This window comes from Pseudopipra pipra, chromosome 3 (assembly GCF_036250125.1).
Source record: "Pseudopipra pipra isolate bDixPip1 chromosome 3, bDixPip1.hap1, whole genome shotgun sequence".
NCBI lineage: Eukaryota > Metazoa > Chordata > Aves > Passeriformes > Pipridae > Pseudopipra > Pseudopipra pipra.
Window position 1 is genome coordinate 11,733,256 of NC_087551.1, and position 18,526 is coordinate 11,751,781.

General features: G+C 52.3%; 1 protein-coding gene across 1 annotated transcript; it reads left to right on the plus strand.

The window, feature by feature from the left end:
- Positions 1-42: 42 nt before the first annotated feature.
- Positions 43-17,904, plus strand: PYGB (glycogen phosphorylase B). Its single transcript, XM_064647805.1, has 20 exons — positions 43-348; positions 2,523-2,624; positions 4,163-4,241; positions 5,066-5,169; positions 6,453-6,584; positions 8,992-9,103; positions 10,144-10,226; positions 11,132-11,275; positions 11,608-11,700; positions 11,811-11,957; positions 12,080-12,243; positions 12,565-12,679; positions 13,389-13,490; positions 13,625-13,772; positions 14,350-14,408; positions 15,131-15,272; positions 15,602-15,809; positions 16,230-16,364; positions 16,533-16,599; positions 16,842-17,904. Exons 1-20 carry the CDS (start codon positions 106-108, stop codon positions 16,992-16,994), a joined length of 2,532 nt encoding a protein of 843 aa, XP_064503875.1. The 5' UTR covers positions 43-105; the 3' UTR covers positions 16,995-17,904.
- Positions 17,905-18,526: the final 622 nt, after the last annotated feature.

Here is an 18,526-nt window from a genome sequence, read left to right on the forward strand (position 1 = left end):
CGGCCCCGCCTCGTCGCGGGCGGTGGAAGCGCAGGCGCGGCTGCCCCGGACCTGCCCCAGCCCCGGCTGCGGCAGCGGCGGAGCCGGCGGGGCGGCGGCGGCGGGATGGCGGCGCCGCTGAGCGACGGGGACCGTCGGAAGCAGATCAGCGTGCGGGGCATCGCGGGGCTGGGGGACGTGGCGGAGGTGCGCAAGAGCTTCAACCGCCACCTCCACTTCACCCTCGTCAAGGACCGCAACGTCGCCACCCCCCGCGACTACTACTTCGCGCTGGCCCACACGGTGCGCGACCACCTGGTGGGGCGCTGGATCCGCACCCAGCAGCACTACTACGAGCGGGACCCCAAGGTGAGCCCCGGGGGGACAAGGGACTGGGGCGCGGCGGCTGTGCCTTCTTCGCAGGTGTCTCCGTGTCCCCCTGACGGGTGTAACTGCAGGCATGACCCACGGGCATTCCCTCAGCCTTGTCTCTTGCGTGTGCCTGGCTGTGGCCCCTTGTGCATCACCACGGCCATGGCTCCTTGCATCCTGCCATGACTTCTTCCCTGTGGGCATTGTCACGCTTGCATCCCTCACACTCTGCTGTGGCTGTGTCCCCCTGGGCATTGCCATGGCCGTGTCCCCATGGCAGCATGGCCATGTCCTTTGAATGCACTTCACAGTGGCTGTGTCCCCATGAGCCTTGGCTCAGCCATGTCCCTCACACAGATCTTGCCATGGACATCACCATGGCTGTGTCCCTTGTGCAGTTTGCCATAACTGTGTCCCCACAAACACTTTTGTAGTCTTGTCTCAATGAACCTTGCTGCAGCATTGTCCCCCCTCAAAACCCCCCCATAACTGTGACCCTCTACACCTTGTTGCAGCCATGTCCCCTGTGATCCCACTCTGAGCATGCCCTTCCATGGGCCTTGCTGGCGCTAAATCTTGTGCACACTTCACCGCGGCCATGTCCTGCACTGGCACTGCCGCGGTGGTGTCCCCTGTGGTGTCCCCTGTGGGCATCGTCACCTCCATATCTCAGCACGTGCCTCAGCACAGCCATGTCCTGACTTCACTCCTGCAAAATATGCAGGCAGCTCAGCTTTGAGACCGGAGAGGAGTTTCTTGCCTTGTGAAAACCACACAAGCTCTCCCAGGTAACCAGACCCTGGGGTTTATTCCCACTTGTCAAGTCAGGACAGCAATGCTGGAGAAGCTGGGGGCTGCAGGACATTTAAATTGAGACCCGATCCAGCATTTGAATGGAGAGCCACAGAGAGCAGGTACTAGGAAAGGTACATACCTTCCCCTTGTGCAGGCAGCTGCCTCCCTGAGTCAGCTCATTTCCCAATATTTTGAATATTGCCTTGACACAAGAAGCAAAGTGCACTTTCACAATGAAATGGCTGCACATACACTGGAAGTTACACTGGTGCGTGGGGCTTTTATCCTTACACAAGTGTGCCCTGATGTGTATTGCTGCAACAACAGAAGGAATTGTACAGATCCCACAAAGGCTCAGAGGAGCTTGGAGCGAGTTTTCTTACTGTCCCCCACACTTAGATTTTCACTAGGAATGTGTTTCTGTGGCAGACTGAAAGGGGCAGAGCATTTGTGCAATTGTGCAATGTTTTTGGTTTTTCTGATGAGCCCTAGGGAATAGACAGACCCTTTCAGACTCCCAGCAGAGGTGGCAGAGTGGGTAATCCTGCTGCTTAGCAGGGAAAGATCCAAGCTACAGTAGAAAGAGATTCAAGGGAAAGCACAATTTAAAGTCAGGTTATTGCTCTGTTAAAAATTCCTGTTTGTTTATAAAAATATCCACAGCAATAAATCTGAGTGAGGGCAAAAGTTTGCACAGCCTGTTTCTTATCCCACACACAGGCTTTCGTTAGCATTCGTGGCACAGACGTGGCTCCTCTCAAACTTGGAGGGTCAGAACGGAGCAGCCTGTCGTGCACAGTTGTGCCAGGAACCCAGCCACCCTTGGGACAGTTTATTTGTTCAACAGGATGAAACGTATGAAACTCAGCGTGGGGAGAACAGGAAGACCCATGTGATGGGAGTGCTGGAAAATTGCCAGCAGGAAGGTGCTGGTCCTGGGCCCAGCCAGCCTGTGCGGGGCAGGGGTCTCACTCTGGCTTTCGGGAGGCTCTGGATCAGCTTCAGCCTAGCCTGGGAAAACTTTAAAAGCCCAGCGTAAACATCACCTCAGCTGAGCCTGACAGTGTATAAATATACTATTCAGGATCCTAGATAATTCTTGCCCTGAGTTAATTAGGGAAACACTTAACAGGCAGCGAGATTTTTCTATAGAAGGCTGTTGGCAGGGAGATGCGTGGCGGAGGCTTGGCCAGCATCCCGTGCAAGATTCTTCTGACAAACAACTGTGGTGCGTGGTGTTCAGGAGCAGGCGCCAAGAGCCAGTCTGGGAAGACATCCCTACTCTGGAAAATGCTTGGGTCTGCTCTTCATTTTAAGCAACTTTGGTGAAAGCAAAGTGCTGTGCTGTGTGTAAGCGACTTGCTTTGCCTCCCCAGCGCATTTACTACCTGTCCCTGGAGTTCTACATGGGTCGCACTCTGCAGAACACCATGGTGAATTTGGGCCTGCAGAATGCTTGTGACGAAGCCATTTACCAGGTAAAGTCTTGGGGTACCAGGGTCCCCCTGAGGTACTGGCTAACCTTTTCCGTGCAGAGGCATGGGTATCTCTATTTCTCAGGGCTTTACCCTAAGGTTGTGTTCTTTTGACTGTACAAAACGAGGCTTGGCTCTCTCTTAGTGTTTTTCATTCCCTGCAGAAGACAGTGTGGGGACCCTTGGTTGCCTTGGAGTTAGAGTACGGTTTTTTCAAACCACTGTTTTCCTGTAGTGAATGGGAAAATCCAGAAGTGTATACAGAAAACAACACCCAGTATCCCAAATGATTAGGGAGTCACAGGCTGCAAAGAGCTTTCCGTTAGCAGGAGAGATGATTACTTACCACAGGCGATGCAGACTGATAGGAGAAACTGGGCCAGAAGAGGAAACTGGAGCACCAAAACACCAAATTACATTTCATTTCACAAGGCACAGCAGCAGAGTTGCCAGAGAGAAGTTAATCATTGAGAAGGGAGAAAGGAGGGAAATTGTTTACTTGAAGTAAAATGTAATCAGATGATTTCTAATTGGAAAAAGACACAGATTGGTATCACCAAGACAGTCACAAATGTGAGGCCATGGTTACTTATATTGTTATTTGCAGCCATCTCTCAGCAGCTCAGTGACGTTTTTTGGCAGAATGTGAGGTTTTTGGCTTTCTCACCCAAAGGCTTTATTTCTCCCTGCTTCTTCCCCCCGGCCCCAGGTGTGTTGGGAGGTGTCCTATCCAGCATGACTCTGTCAGTGAGAGAATTTGCCTCATTTTTGGTGTCCCCATCACCCTGTGCATGAGGCTTTCCCATCTTGTGGTTGCAGACCACTGAAGTCTGGGAAAACAGTTTGGGGAGCAGCCACAGTGTTGGCTTAACAGCCTGCTGTCCCCCCTGGCACCAAGGTGAGATACTGCTGCCCTCCAGGAGGCAGCATCTCTTGACTCCTGGAGAGTCCTTGCTGCTGGCATGCTTAGCCTTCATCCGGCAGTGGCCCCCAGGCCAGAGAACAAACAGTGGATGCAGGCAACCACTTCCAGCAATGGACTGCGGCCAAGGAGCTCGACTGCAGGCTGGACAGGATATGGGAAGCACGGAGAGTACTTACCGGCAGCCTGGTTGTGCCCTTTCTCAAGGACTTGATGGATGCAAGCAGAGGGATGACCTGCCCTGCTGGACTTGGGGGTCCCTTGCACACCAGCTTGACCATTCACCATCCTGTCTCCAATGGCGAGTTTGGTTGAAGGGCCTCCTGGCATGGGGGGCTGCCAGGGGATGAGTGTTTTGTTTGAAGTCTGTAAGGAAACCTAGTTCATAGGAAAGGGGTGTTTGATGATGTGCTAAATTGCTTCCCAATTAACTGGGCTGCCCGAGGACCAGGAGCTGTTGAGATGCTTTGTGGGGAGTGGTGGGGACAGAGCAAAGACCCTGTAGGTTTAATTTCCCACAGTGTGGTTGGGTTTGGGATCTGTGTTTGGCCTCCTCGGAGAGCAGCTCAGGACATGGGTTTTGAGTGGTGACATGTTCTGCTGTGGCTCTTTCCAATAGCTGGGTTTGGACTTGGAAGAGCTGGAAGAAATTGAAGAAGATGCTGGGCTGGGAAACGGAGGCCTGGGCCGCCTGGCAGGTAATACAGGGAGAGGGAAGCCCCCTTCTTTTGCAGAGTGCACGGGGACCAAGGGTGGAAGCTGTCACACCCTCGCCACTGCCTTCTGCCCTGCAGGCCTTCAGCAGTATGGTACCTTCATGCCTGCTCCTGGCTGGCCAGAAACAAGCCCCCTCCACAGTGAGAGCATCAAGGAGATGTAGGTGTGTGTTCTGCAGCGCAGAAGGCAGGGCTGCGGCTGAAAGAGGCTGTTGGAGCCTTTCTCCTCACCTCCATGAGAAATCTCTCACTTCTCAGAGGCACTCAGCAGCTATCACAGAGACAGATTGTTGGCTGCTATTTTAGTCTGCCTGTCCCATGGGACAGCTGAAGATGAGAGCTCCCCAGTGTGGAGTAAATGCTGGGGCTGATCTTTACCAGAGCTGCCGGGACTGAGGGCTGAAAAGGTTTCCTTTAGAAACAATGATAGTTATGTTGCTGGTGGTGCAGTGAGTTGGGGTCAGAAGCCCTGCTTTACTGGGCAGGCAGGCTTACAGCAAGGCATTAGCACCTCAGGCAAGTTTAGAAGAGCTCTCACTGCAACAAGGCTGGATTTAGTGTTTTGGTGACCTCTTCTTGCCACCAGCAGTTTGGGGGGGTTCATGATGGCTTGGCAGGATATACATAGGGTCCTGCTGCAGTCATTCTCCTTCTGTCCCTTCTGCACATAGATTTTCTCTGACTAATAAACATTTCCAGCAGCACTGGTTGTGGCAGCCCCTCACCTCCATGCACAGCACACTGTAGCAAATGCAGCAAGAGAGGATTGAGGTTCCTTGCAGCATGACCCTGCTCTGCTCTTCCAGCCTGTTTCCTGGACTCCATGGCCACGCTGGGCCTGGCAGCATACGGTTATGGCATCCGCTACGAGTTCGGTATCTTCAACCAGAAGATTGTCGACGGTTGGCAGGTACGTTGGGAAGCTCAGGTCAGCTCTTCTCCCTCTGTTTTACACTGCAGTGGCCACCTCTTCCTGTGGACAAGGCCTGGCCACACAAAATGCACTGCAGTGCCTTGAGCTGCTCCTAAACTGGGCATATGAGTCCATCACTGGGAAGATCATGTGGAACTTGAGCCACAGGGCATGGCTGAGACCAGAGGTCTCCCTGCCTGGGGCTCCATGACACAGCTGCAACAACCCCAGAGTCCCATCCAGCCTGGCAGTGAGTGGGCAAGGAGTCAGACTAAGGATGGAGATGTGCCTAAATACCTCATGCAGGTGTCTGGTGAAGGATGGATTTGAACATAATGGAACACGGGCAAGTGCCTGGGGTGCTGCTGCTCCTGTGGGTTCCCTGGGTCACTGGCAGCAGGGTCTTAAACGGGGACTTTCCTGTAGCATTACTGATCATAATATTTTCTAGTGAAAATAGCTAAAATGCCCCAGCTGGCAGTTTTCCTTAGTGTATATCTGGAAGTTGTTTCCGTGAGGAGACATGCCTTGCTTCTGAGCATAAAGTACCTTTCTCCCCCTAAAATAGTGAGAGGTTTGAAGATTGTTTCTTCCTCCTTCTCCACAAAAAACCTGCAATGCTAGGCCCTATAAATGGTAAAAGCAGGGAAAAAAGCTTCCGCTGTATTTGACTTCATGTTACTTAAAAAAGAATGGGGGTGGTGGCATGCTGGGTTGTGGCTCAGAGCTGCCCTTCCCTCTCTCCTCCCCTTCCCAGCAGAGAAATGTCTGGAGGCACAAAGCATCTCTCCAAGTGCCTCAGCCCCTCTGGCTCCTGGATAACATCAAGCTTGGTGACTCTAATGGGTTCACTTTGACTACATTGCCACTGCTAGGAGCTGAGAGGAAAAACCCTCCCTGTTACAGACCTAGATTACAGAGGGTGACTTGTGGCCAGGAACAGCACCAATGGGTACCACATCCCACGTGTAACAATCAAACTGGATGTAGAGGCATGGAGACAGACTGAGTGCAGTGATCTGTGCAGTTTGGATGGCTTAAACCTGAACAGTGCTGCAAAGCCCATAGAGTCTGATTTATTTATACCTAAACTGGGTTTAGTTGGGATGCAGACATCTAAGTTTTGGAAAGCCCAGCTGTCCTCTAGAGGCCTCTGCATATCCATTTTTAAAGCCAGCTTGCTAGAGTTTTGTTTTTAAACTGGTCTGCCTTCGGAGAGCCTTATTTAGCCTTCACTTGTAGACACAAGCCATCTGTTGAACTTCTTTTGCCTCTTGCAGGTGGAGGAGGCGGATGACTGGCTACGCTATGGCAATCCCTGGGAGAAAGCTCGCCCAGAGTACATGCTCCCTGTGCACTTCTACGGCCGTGTGGATCACACTCCTGAGGGTGTGAAGTGGATCGACACCCAGGTACCACCATCATCTGTGTCAGTGCTGGGCTGGAGGAGACCAGGCAGGGTAGTGAGGAGGGGGAGCGTCTGAGCCTGGGCTGCCTGAGGGGTTCAGGCTTTGCTTCTCTCCCAGATTGGCAAAACTCTCTCTGCTACCCTTGCAATTATGAAAGTGACACTGTATCCTAAATGATTTGAAAAAAATTTTTGTTGATTTGTTGCAGTAGGAATTGAGAAAAAAGAGGGATGATAACAACTTCAGATCAGTTGGGGCCTCCTTCCCTGCTGATCTCCAGGGTGAAACCCCACAGTCTTGAATGGATTTATGTTGGAGGACAAATTGGAGAACCCTGGCAGCTCTGCTAGATTCCTTCTGCACTGCTCCTGGCCACTGCTCACTCACACTCAGTGGTTTTGCAGGTGGTTCTAGTGCTGCTGCTGTGGGTGGGCAGTACCGTGGGTGTTTAACTCCTGTGATCAGAGCAAGTTCCTCTTCCCCAGACAAGTCCAACTGGCAGAGTGCTGTCAGGGGAGGCTGGAGGTGTGGTTTCTAGTCTCCAGTCTGCCCGGAGGCCTTGTTTTGTGGCATTGTGGAGCACAAATGCTCCTTCAGCCTCCCACAGTTGAGGAAGTAGTGTTGTACTTCAGGAGCACGTGCTTGCTTAGGGCACAGGCTGCTGCATCACAAATGCATTCCCTTCTCGCAGCTGAGGAAGGCAAGCTGTGAAGAGGCACAGGTCTATTAGGAGGATCAAAGATGCTTCATCCTCTCCTTTGTAAGCAGTGCCCAGGATGGAGGAAGGAAGGATGATTAATTTCTCTGGGATTCAGGGATATGACCTAGCCTTGTTCCTGTGATGTTCCAGCAGTCTCTCAGCCTGATGAGCCAGCTCGGTTCATCCGAGGAGCTCAGTCACAGAGCCCAGCCATTCTCTTCAGTGCCAAGAGCTGAAGCTCAACTTCAGAGTCACCTGGGCCTGCTCAGAGGAGAAATAAACCAGGTCTTTTTCCAGGGGTCTGGTTGTCCAAGGCTGTGCAGTGACTTAGGCCACCCCCAGCACAAACAGTGCAGGGGTTCAACACCACAGCCCTGTGAATATCTTGGAGGCACTGTGCCAGAGCTCTCTGGTCCCCGAGTGCAGCAGGCATCCAGTTGGGGACCGAGTGCCATTGCATTACAACATCTCTCTCTTCTGGTCCTAATGGTTGTCCAGGGTCTCAGGGATCCCAAACATTGCTTCCTACAAGGAAGTGAATTTTCAGATAGTGCTGTTAAGGGAACAAGTTGGAAAGGCTCAAAAAACCCGAAGACGCAGTCTCCAAATATAGCATTGCTGAGTTCATGTGATGTGTGCCCCAGTCTCTGGGCAGGCTCTCTGCCTGCTTCTGTGTTCAGAGCTGGTAATAGCAGCTTGAGCTCTTGCTGATCCCAGAGGAGACGTATTGCTGATGCCAGCACAAAGAGGCTGTTCAGGACCAAAATACTGAGTTTTCCCTGCTCTCTGAACGCAGCTTCTCCAGTTCTCTGCTGCTTCTCACATCTTGGGGACAGTCTCTGCCTGGTGTTCCATTAGATTGACTTGTTTAGGAGGGTGCTGGCTCTCTTTGCTAGTGTCAGAGAGGAGGCCCGGGCTTCGTGCTGCAGGATCAGGGTCTTGCTCTGCAAGTACCATTCAGCTCTGCTGACATAAGCCCTTGGCCTCTTTGTTCCAGGCTGAGTTCAGGGTGCCTCGCTTTGTTGGCAATAGGTCTGGAGGCACACAGGTGTTGGCACATCAGTGTGCTTGTAAACACACCCATGCCTTGCTTAGCTAGTGTAATCTGAGCTGGAAGCCCCAGTGTTACTCCCTGTAGCCATGTGTACAGGATCTTGAGGCTTAAGCATTATCTGTAAACTGCAAAAATAGTTTCACTCACTTTCAGTTCAGGTGCTGGAGATCTCAGTGAATTTATCCAGGCAGGTTCAACAAACCCTGAATCACTCTGGGGATGGTGCTGCAGTGGAAGGGTTAGCTGGCAGGTTGCAGAAAGCTAATGGGCAGGATTCAGGCTGTGGAGTTTATCCCACGTGGAAACACAAAGGTCCTAGCTGCCCTGGCTCTACCCCAGCACAGACAGAATCACAGTGGGCAGCTGAGGATGCTTGCTCTGATCAATAACTAATAGGTACTCCAGATGGTATAGGAAGGTCAGCAGGCTGCTTAAAACTGTCTTTTGCATTTCATTGATGGGCTTGTAACTCCAGTAGGTGCCCATGATACCATGAAAATCTGTGAAGCTCAGCAGGAGTGTTTTAGTGAAGTGAGGTTCTTACCACAGCCAGTTGTCTGTGTCCTCTGGATTCTTCCTGCAGGGGTTTCAGCCACTTTCCTGCCTTCTCTGAGGCCATTGTGCTGCTAACCAGAGGGGGATACTGTCTTTTGCAGGTTGTCCTTGCTATGCCTTACGACACACCAGTACCAGGATACAAGAACAACACTGTGAACACCATGAGGCTTTGGTCTGCGAAGGCGCCCAATGACTTCAACCTCCAGGAGTGTAAGTGCTGTCCCTCCACAGCCTCTCTTCTGGCCAGGCTGGGACACAGTTGTTCCTGTGTGCATGGCACCTGGCACAGCACTACCCATCTGGCCTGCTTTATCCGTATCTCCTAGCTGCCTCCAAAACAGCACTGTGTGCACATCCATGGATCACACTATCCCCAACTACTTCCAGAGCCCTCACGTACCAGGACACCCATCCTTTCTCCTTTCATTTCCATCACACTTACCATGCTCTCACAACCTGCCCTATGCCTTCCCCCAGTCCACCTGCTACTGGATTCCCTACATCACCAAATGAGCTGCAAACTTTCTATGTAGGGTCATTTTCTGTGCAGTGCCGATGGAAAAGAGCAGCACAGCCCACCTAACTGTTGGTTTGCTTTAGGTGCATTTTGCAGGCTTTAATTGCAGTGCTGAAGAGCAGATATAGGGCAGCTAACACACCAAATGTCAGTGCTAGTCTGTTACAGAAGGGGAAGGTTTTAGATTAGACTGATTCGATTTATTCTTCCATGCTGGCAAGTGCAGAGATTTGTGTGTCCAAGCAGCCTTGCCAGGAGAACTTGTGTGGGGGACATGGGGTAACAGCTCCTGAGCCTCCTCAGTTCTTGATCAGCAGTTGTGAGCTGGGTTTTGATGAGCCTGTTGTACCCTTTAGGAGCTGACTGTGACTGTGGTGTTTATGCTTCTTTGCCCACCCACATTTCTCCTTAGTTCTTAAGCAAGATGGCTGATCACTCAATTCCTTCTTTTGCCTTCTCTGGCTGCTATCTGTCTTCAGTTTCTGTCTGTCCTTCCTGATACGTGTGTCTTGAGAAGCACATGGAGATGTGCCTTTCTCTTGTCCCATCTCCTCCTGTCACTCTGGCACCCTTCACACACATACATTCCTGTTATATTCCATTAATTCCAGCCTGAATAGTCATGTTACAAAATCTCTCTATGAGTGAAGAGGGAAAAGTGCAGTGTCAGGGACCTACCTGCCTGAATCTCTGCGGCTGCTGGAGTGCTGTGTGTATTTCTCTCTTGCTGCAGTCAATATGGGTGACTACATCGAGGCGGTATTGGACAGAAACCTGGCAGAAAACATATCCAGAGTCCTGTACCCAAATGATAATGTGAGTGACTCTCTTGCCTCTCTTCCCTGTTGCTCAGAATCATCTTTCCTGCAGGTTCCTTGCATCTCCTTGTTTGCAAGCACTGGAAGGTCATGGCCACCTGATGCTTATTGTTTTGGTTTAATACAATAGGTTGTCCCTGTAATTCCCAATGAACACACAATGCTCTGCAGGCTCCAGAGGGTCTCTGCTAACTGATAGCAGCTAAGAGTCTGGCCCAGACTGTGTAGCTGCTCTGTTCCCTGCTGCAAGGGGAAGACATATTACTCCTTCAACTTGAAGGCCTATGCCAATTTGTATAGGGGGGGACTCGTTCCATTCTCAGTTCAAGGGATTTCTCTCTGTAGGGGCTGTCCCAGGCCAAACACTCACTGGACACTGGGTCCAAAAGGGAAGAACCCTCACGATCTAGTCATGGGTTAGCATCTGTGCTGGAAAAGCTCATCATCCCCTGCATTTTACCCTGCACTCTTTCATTCATGCTGGTGCTTTAAAATAGACCAGCATAGTGTATGTGAGAGGCAGCTGCTGTGTCCAGAGACACACTCCTAGTTCCTGGCTATTGCAGGGAGCCCAAAATCCTTATCCAAAAACCCCGCAAAGGATCTTGCAGCAAGGGAGGGAGCTGCGCTGGCTCTGTAGGAGTAGCATGGATGTGGCAGGCTCTGATGCTCTCTCTGGGGGCAGCTGTTTGAAATGCCAAGCCCCTTGTCAGTCCCTGCAGCTGCTCTCCCCATCAGAGACATATGAGAAACATCCACATTTGCCCTGATGAGGTGCTGAACTTGTGAGGCCTGTTGGGAAGCCCATCAGAGTGGCTAGGAGCATCTCCAGGGGTTTGGCTGCCAAGTGGGTATGGGTGTGGCAGCTGCAGCACTAATGGCTGTGGTTTCCCCCCTTTGCAGTTCTTTGAAGGCAAGGAGCTGCGGCTGAAGCAGGAGTACTTTGTGGTGGCTGCCACCCTCCAGGACATCATCCGCCGCTTTAAGTCCTCCAAATTTGGGTGTCGAGACCCTGTGAGAACATGCTTTGAAACCTTCCCAGACAAGGTGAGTCTGTGGTCAGAGGGTTGGGGGACATTCCAGCCAGACCTATCATGAGGGAAAGCAGGACACTCAGGACCAAGTGTATACAAACATGTAAACAAACACCCTGGCAATTGGGTTGTAAAACAGATGAACTCTGGGCCTATTTTCCCAGGGGAAATTTGCAATTTGGAGCAAAACTTGAAAAGTTTGAATAGCTCCATTACTGAGAGCTCTGGCTGTTTCTGGGGGGTGTGTGTCACAAGAAGAGACTTGGGGCTGACCCTCACACCAAACCTATGCACTGTCACGGTCCTATCACTGCCAGAACTGAGACCAGCAAGTCTGTGTTGCAGGTGGCTATTCAGCTAAATGACACCCACCCTGCCTTGTCCATACCAGAGCTCATGCGGATTCTGGTGGATGTGGAGAAAGTGGACTGGGACAAGGTAAGCAGAACTGGGAGGTCTGTGGAGAACCTTTCAGGGGAAAGAGGAGGGGATTTCCTTTCCCCTCCTGGCCTGGACACGTGTATGTTAACCTGCTGTTTGTAACACAGGCCTGGGAGATCACAAAACGGACCTGTGCCTACACCAACCACACCGTGCTGCCTGAAGCCCTGGAGCGCTGGCCGGTCTCCATGTTTGAAAAGTTGCTGCCGCGTCACCTGGAGATCATTTATGCCCTCAACCAAATGCATCTCGATGTAAGGGACGGGGCTGGTCACAGGCTCTGGGAACTCAGGGGGTCTTGATCTGACCATCCTTAGGATGGGAATGCTCCTAGGTCCTATGGCTGCGTCACTAACGTCCCTTTCCCTGCCTGCAGCGTGTGGCAGCTCTTTACCCAGGGGACATTGACCGTCTCCGGAGGATGTCGGTGATCGAGGAAGGAGACTGCAAACGGATTAACATGGCACACCTCTGCGTGATTGGCTCCCATGCAGTCAACGGCGTGGCCCGCATCCACTCGGACATCGTGAAGAACTCAGTGTGAGTTGGGGGACGCTCAAGGCATGCACCCTCTCCACTCACTGGGTTTTGCCTGCAAGCTGTGGAGGGCTTGCTGGGGCAATTAGGTGTTCAGGTCTGTTTTGGCTGCCTTGCTGGATATGGCAGGCTGGGGAGACTCTCTCCCTTTAGAGCTGGTGAAACTCTTGGCAGTACAGCTGAGGAAGGGGGTGAGAGGCAGCAGAGTTCACACCTGTAACACGGAGATCAACAGAGTCTGCCCTGAGTCAGGAGCACGCACAGTGGGAGCCCAGCTGAAGCTTTGAGTGGTGGTGGGTGGTTCAGAGCTCCTTGATGTTCTAGATTCAAGGATTTCTATGAGCTGGAGCCAGAGAAGTTTCAGAACAAGACCAATGGGATCACACCGAGGCGCTGGCTCCTGCTGTGCAACCCAGGACTGGCTGACATTATTGCTGAGGTGAGTCGTGAGTATGTGAAGTGAGAGGCTGAGCCTGATCCGTTTGATCACCTCTTCTTGTGGTCTGATCAGACCCAAGGCTGACACCTGGCAGGTGTGCATGGGGACAGCCTGGGAGGTGCACACCTGCGGTACGTGTAGGTGTAAGGTTGGCCGGGCTTTAAAATTGATGATGAAGAGTTGGCGAAAAAAAGCAGAAATTTGGATCTGGTCCCTGCCCTTGCAGTGACTATGCACCGTCAGGGTGTCAGCAAAAGCATGCAGCTTCATAGGCACAAAGGAGCTCCCTTGGAGCCCCAGCCCCAGTTCTGTTCCCTCTGTTTCCAGGCCCTTTAGCACAGCTTTTTGCTTCACCCTGCGACATGCCATGGCTGAATATCATCCTGTAATTAAATTTATCTTCATGTCCTGCCCATCTGTTTCTCCAGCTTCCAGGAGGCCCTGGCACTTGTGCATGCATCCTCCCTCCTCCCACTAAAGCTCTTTAAGAGAAGGAGGCTTGTTTGAGTTTTTCCAAGTGCCCCATTTCCATTGGGCTCCCTGAGGACACAGAGAAGTAACCTCATCATAAAACTTTGCCCCTTTTCCTGGCCACACTGCATCTTCCAGTTCCCAGTGAGACTGTGTCATCTCTGTTGGGGAAGTGCAGTTGTGGACAGGGTGAAGTGCCTCATAGGTAGGACATCCCTCTCTCGGTTTGTTCTTTTAGAAAATTGGGGAAGGCTTTATCACAGATCTGAGCCAGCTGAAGAAGCTACTGGATTTCATCAATAATGAGACTTTTATCAGAGATGTGGCAAAAGTCAAACAGGTAATGTGCACTGGAGGTGGGATGGGCGGAAGAAGGCTAAAGGCACCATGCTACCAGGAACATCCCAGCAGCAAATACTCACTTCTGATGCAAGCCCTGAGAACCCATGCCTATTTCTCATATTTTTTTACCAGGAGAACAAGCTGAAGTTTGCAGCCTACTTGGAGGAGCAGTACAAAGTGAAGATCAACCCTTCATCCATGTTTGATGTTCAAGTCAAGCGAATCCATGAGTACAAGAGGCAACTACTGAACTGCCTGCATGCCATCACCCTCTACAACCGTAAGTCCTGCCTGGGCTGGTACATAAGGAGCGTTCCCCAACCTCTCACTGCCAGGCTCCCCATGTAAAACTATGGCAGCTGATGGCCAGGGACTCCTGCACCTACCTCTGCCCTCCTGTCATGAAGGGCTTCTCTCCAGGAGGGAATACAAAGGGTCATACAGAGCTCTGAGGAAAAGCTCACAGCCCACATCTCCAGCCCAGCTGGTGCCCAGGTAACCCCCACACCTGTTCTGCAGGTGTTGAGACTGACCTGATGCAAGTTAAAGTCCCACTTCCCAGTGTATATTTTGGGCCTCTGCCCATTCCCTAAGGGAGGCAAGTCATTTGAGCTCTACATTGTGCTAGCTTGAGTAGTTCTTCAAGGATTCTGCAGCCAATTTTCACCCACTACAGCTCCAGCAGATGTCTGGTTGGCTTCAGAGTCCTGCAGGTTTGATGGGTCCTTGTGACATGGGCTGAGATCCCGGCCCACCTCTGATGCATGCAGTTGTGAAGATTTTTTTTATTTTTTTTTAAGATCAAAATTGACCTTTCAAATTTGAAAAATTTTGAAGAAAGGTCCCTGCTCTTTCAGGCATCAGAAGTAATCCATCCAAATCCTGTGTGCCCAGGACTATTATGATTGGAGGAAAGGTAAATGCGTTCCAGACTCGGTGCATGCATGGCTCAGTGAGGGTGTGGGGAAGGTACTGTCCCCTTTCTGTGGCTTGGCGGGGCCCACTGTAGGTTATCCAGTGTGTGTCTGCTGTTGGGCTCTTCAGGAAACGCCGCGACGAACTAACTGGATTGAGCAAGGTCCCATCACTGTTTCCCTGTGGCTCAGGACTTCTCCTCCCGTGAGGGTGTTTTTGCTAAATCATGGCTGGGAGAATTAGGATTGTTCAGTCTGGGGAAGAGAAGGCTCTGGGGAGACATTATTGCAGTCTTTCAGTACTCGAAGGGGGCTTTTTAACAAAGATGGAGACAAACTTTTTAGCAGAGCCTGTTGCAGTGAGGGATAGTAGTTTTAAACTGAAGAAGGATCAGTTTACATTAGATCTAAGGCGTAAATTTTTTACAATGAATGTGGTGAAGCACTAGAGCAGGTTGCCCAGAGGTGGCAGATGCTCTGTCCCTGGAAACATTCAAGGTTGGAGGAGGCTCTCAGCAACCTTGTCTAGTTGAAGATGTCCCTGCTTATTGCAGGGGGGTTGGACTAGATGGCCTTTAAAAGTCCCTTCCAGCCCAAACCATTCTATGATTCTCTGTGAACAGAAGAGGTCAGGCCCAGACTCTCCCTGCAGTGAGGACCCACGCTGGTATCTCTCATGCTCTCCTTTATAAGCCTTCACCATTTCTGGGCTGCTCTTCTTCAGGCGGCTCCTGGCTACCACATGGCCAAGATGATCATCAAACTCATCACATCCGTTGGTGATGTCATCAACAACGATCCCTATGTGGGGGACAAGCTCAAGGTCATCTTCCTGGAGAATTACCGGGTATCCTTGGCCGAGAAGGGTATGTCTGGTCTTGTGTAAGCATATGTCAGGAGTTGGGCATGTCGCAGCTAAGCCCAGGAACTGGCTGGCCTAAGAGGCTGTTATGGCAGGACAGCTGGCTGTCCCCTAGGAAGGGCCTGAGGGTTCCACAACGGTCAGGAAGCCAGCTTTCTGCATGAGTGACAGCAACTGCATGGGGTCATGGCAAAGCTGAGCCTGGCCCCAAAGTCATGCTGTTTGGGCTGAGGTTGAGGTCAGAAGGGCCACTAGCAGATGTCCAGGCTTGTCCTGGTTGTAGGGAGCTGCAGTGTACCAAGGATTAACTCCTACCTCTCTCGCACCCGGCAGTGATCCCAGCAGCGGATCTCTCCCAGCAGATCTCCACAGCCGGCACAGAGGCCTCAGGTACTGGCAACATGAAGTTCATGGTGAACGGGGCCCTCACCATTGGGACCATGGATGGGGCCAACGTGGAGATGGCTGAGGAGGCAGGCGAAGAAAACCTCTTCATATTTGGCATGCGGGTGGAGGATGTGGAGGCCCTGGATCGTAAAGGGTTGGTACATGCCAGGGCTTTTCAGATACAGGTCCCAGCTCTGGCAGGGAGAGCCATGTTCTCTGGGAGGGACACCTTCCTCCCTGGGCAGCTCTGGAGCAAGAAAAAACAGGGGGCTGGAGGCAGCCTCTGTCTGGGGCTGGGCCGTGGATGGTCCATCAGGGATGCAGCTTGTCCAGAGCACAGTGGCTGTGAATGGGACATTAAGTCTGGGCAAAAAGTGTTTCAGGCACTGCTACTGGTCTAGGAGCCACTAGCAGGGTGCTCTGATGGACACACCCAGGAACAAGTCCCCTCACTCAGGAGCCATACAACATCCTTACCTGCCCTCCATGCCCCTGGAGAAGTCAGGTCCTGCTCTCCGGGTGCTGGGCCCCAGGAAGAGCATCAGTTCCTACAGCCCGTCTCTGCTGGGCACAGGTACAACGCCCGGGAGTACTATGAGCGCCTCCCAGAGCTGCGACAGGCCATCGACCAGATCAGCAGCGGTTTCTTCTCCCCTCGAGACCCTGGTTGCTTCAGGGATGTCGTGAACATGCTCATGTACCATGACAGGTGAGTGCTGGGAAGCATTCCCTTTAGTGGGCTGTGCTCAGCCTGCTTTAGCCTCCTTCCCCACTGGCCTGGGTTCTCCTGCACAGGGGCTGAGCCCTGCCTGCCCACAGGAAGATGTCTGTCCTTCCCAGAAGGCAAAGCCCAGCCCTACTCTGCTTTGGGTTTCAGGTTTAAGGTGTTTGCAGATTATGAGGCCTACATTAAATGCCAAGGTCAAGTGGACCAGCTATTCATGGTAAGACATGCCCGCTACTGAGTGGGAGGGATGGGGTCTTTGGCCAAGGCAGTAGAGTGGGAGCCCTTCTCACAGACACCACAGTGTGTGGGCATGGGGCAGGGCAAGGCAGGTTTTGCTGCTTTGGCAGCCCCACACCATGGCATTGAAATCAGTCAGGTCTGCACAGCCAGTGCCCTGCAACGCTGCGAGCCGGGACAGAGACGGGTAAGGGACTGACTGCTGACATTGCCTCTCTTCAGGATCCCCGCGAGTGGACTAGGAAAGTCATCAGGAACATTGCGTGCTCGGGCAAGTTCTCCAGTGACAGGACCATCACGGAGTACGCCCAGGAAATCTGGGGTGTGGAGCCATCTGCCACAAAAATCCCCCCACCCAACCTCCCCCGAGATTGATGCACACACAGAGGGAAGGAAGGAGGAATAGGCTCCCAGCCCAGGAGGCCTCACCACCAGTCAGATGGGCTCAGCTCTGCAGAACCAAGGCCTTTCCCTCAGGGGGCAGATGGATGCTGTGAGGAGGAGCCCTGACTGAGGAACAACAGCTGGGGGACATGAGAAAGGACCTTGTGTTTGCACCCATGTATCCAACCTGCATGTGCTGCATAGTGCTTTTAGTGAGATGACCATGGATAAGTCTTCCAAGCTGTGCTCCATGCTTAACAAGGGCTTTCCAACTAAACCCTCCCCTCAGCCCCTGCCTGGAAGGGCCTGGCCTCCTTGACCCTGCCCCACAAGCAGGATTAGCCAAAACAGAGCCTGTCTTGCATCCTCCTCTGGGGGTCTGCCAGGCCCAAAACTAGGGGAAGGAGAAGCCACTCTGCCTCCCAGGCCAACCCCTTCCCCAGTAACACCTACAGAAGGTGGGTGGCTGTTAAAGCAGTTGGGCCCAGGGCAGTCACCAATGTCACAGACTGCCACAAGAAGGAGAGCCTGGGATCAGCAACTTCCTTGCCACAGAGCTTACCGTAGTTTCCTGCCACACCTCTTTGCTAACTAAAGGCCCAGTAACCAAGCCACTCCAAGGATTTTTAGGCTCTATATCTGCATAGAGAGGGCTACCAGAGCCACCACTGCCAGGTGGGTGGCTGATCTTTCTGGTTCTTGGCTCTCCAGGTACAGCTGTGGGCTGGGTGCTACCCAGGGGGTGAACATGGATCACATCTCTGGCATTCCTCCACAGCAGGGTCATGCTGTTCCACATGTCCCTCCCAGTGCTGGGGTCAGAGTTTAACACCCATAGTGCAGCATAGTGCACCAGTACTCCCCTGTGTGACACCAGATCATTAAAACAACCTGAACACCTGCTGGTTTGACTTTGGACTGACTTGTGACTACTCCACACCTCTGGGTTCAGGTTCCAACAAGTTCAGGCCATGATTCCTGAATTGATGCTGTTCTTCCCCAGCTGTGGCTTCATGGGATGTGGTCCTGTGCAGCTGACCGCATGGTGGGGTGCTGGCACCATCATGGGGGCAACATGCCTGTGGTCAGTCTTGGCAGTGCTCAGGGTGTGCAGGAGGAAGTTGATACCAGTGGCTGCACTAGGCTAACTCCAGCCAAAGCTATTTACTGGTACCCCAGGCATGCTGACTATACGCACTGGGATGGGGGTCGCTGTGTTGGGTTTACCCTGCAAATGGCACACAGGGCTCCTGTACTAGAAATCTCACAGACAGCTCCCATTTCCCCCATTTCCTGTGGAGAAGCAGAGCCTCAGCTGCAGACAGACTACAAGCACAGACCCTCTGGGCTCCAGGAGAGCCATTCCCCCCAGAGCTGGCAGCAGCCACAAAGATTTGCCCAGTCCCAGCTGCAAGCTCACCTCCCACACATAACCCTACAGCAGCCTTGCCATGCCCCTGACAACACTGACCTGTTCAACCGGGGAAGAAGTCCCAAAAACTGCCAGATAAAACTGGTAAAGC

Bases quoted from the DNA above. Each gene is read 5' to 3' on its own strand.
- PYGB (XM_064647805.1), top strand. From the start codon at position 106: ATGGCGGCGCCGCTGAGCGACGGGGACCGTCGGAAGCAGATCAGCGTG. The intron at 13,773-14,349 runs GTAAGTCCTGCC...CTGCTCTTTCAG, and splicing joins TGCCATCACCCTCTACAACC to GCATCAGAAGTAATCCATCC. The intron at 15,273-15,601 runs GTATGTCTGGTC...CGCACCCGGCAG, and splicing joins GGTATCCTTGGCCGAGAAGG to TGATCCCAGCAGCGGATCTC.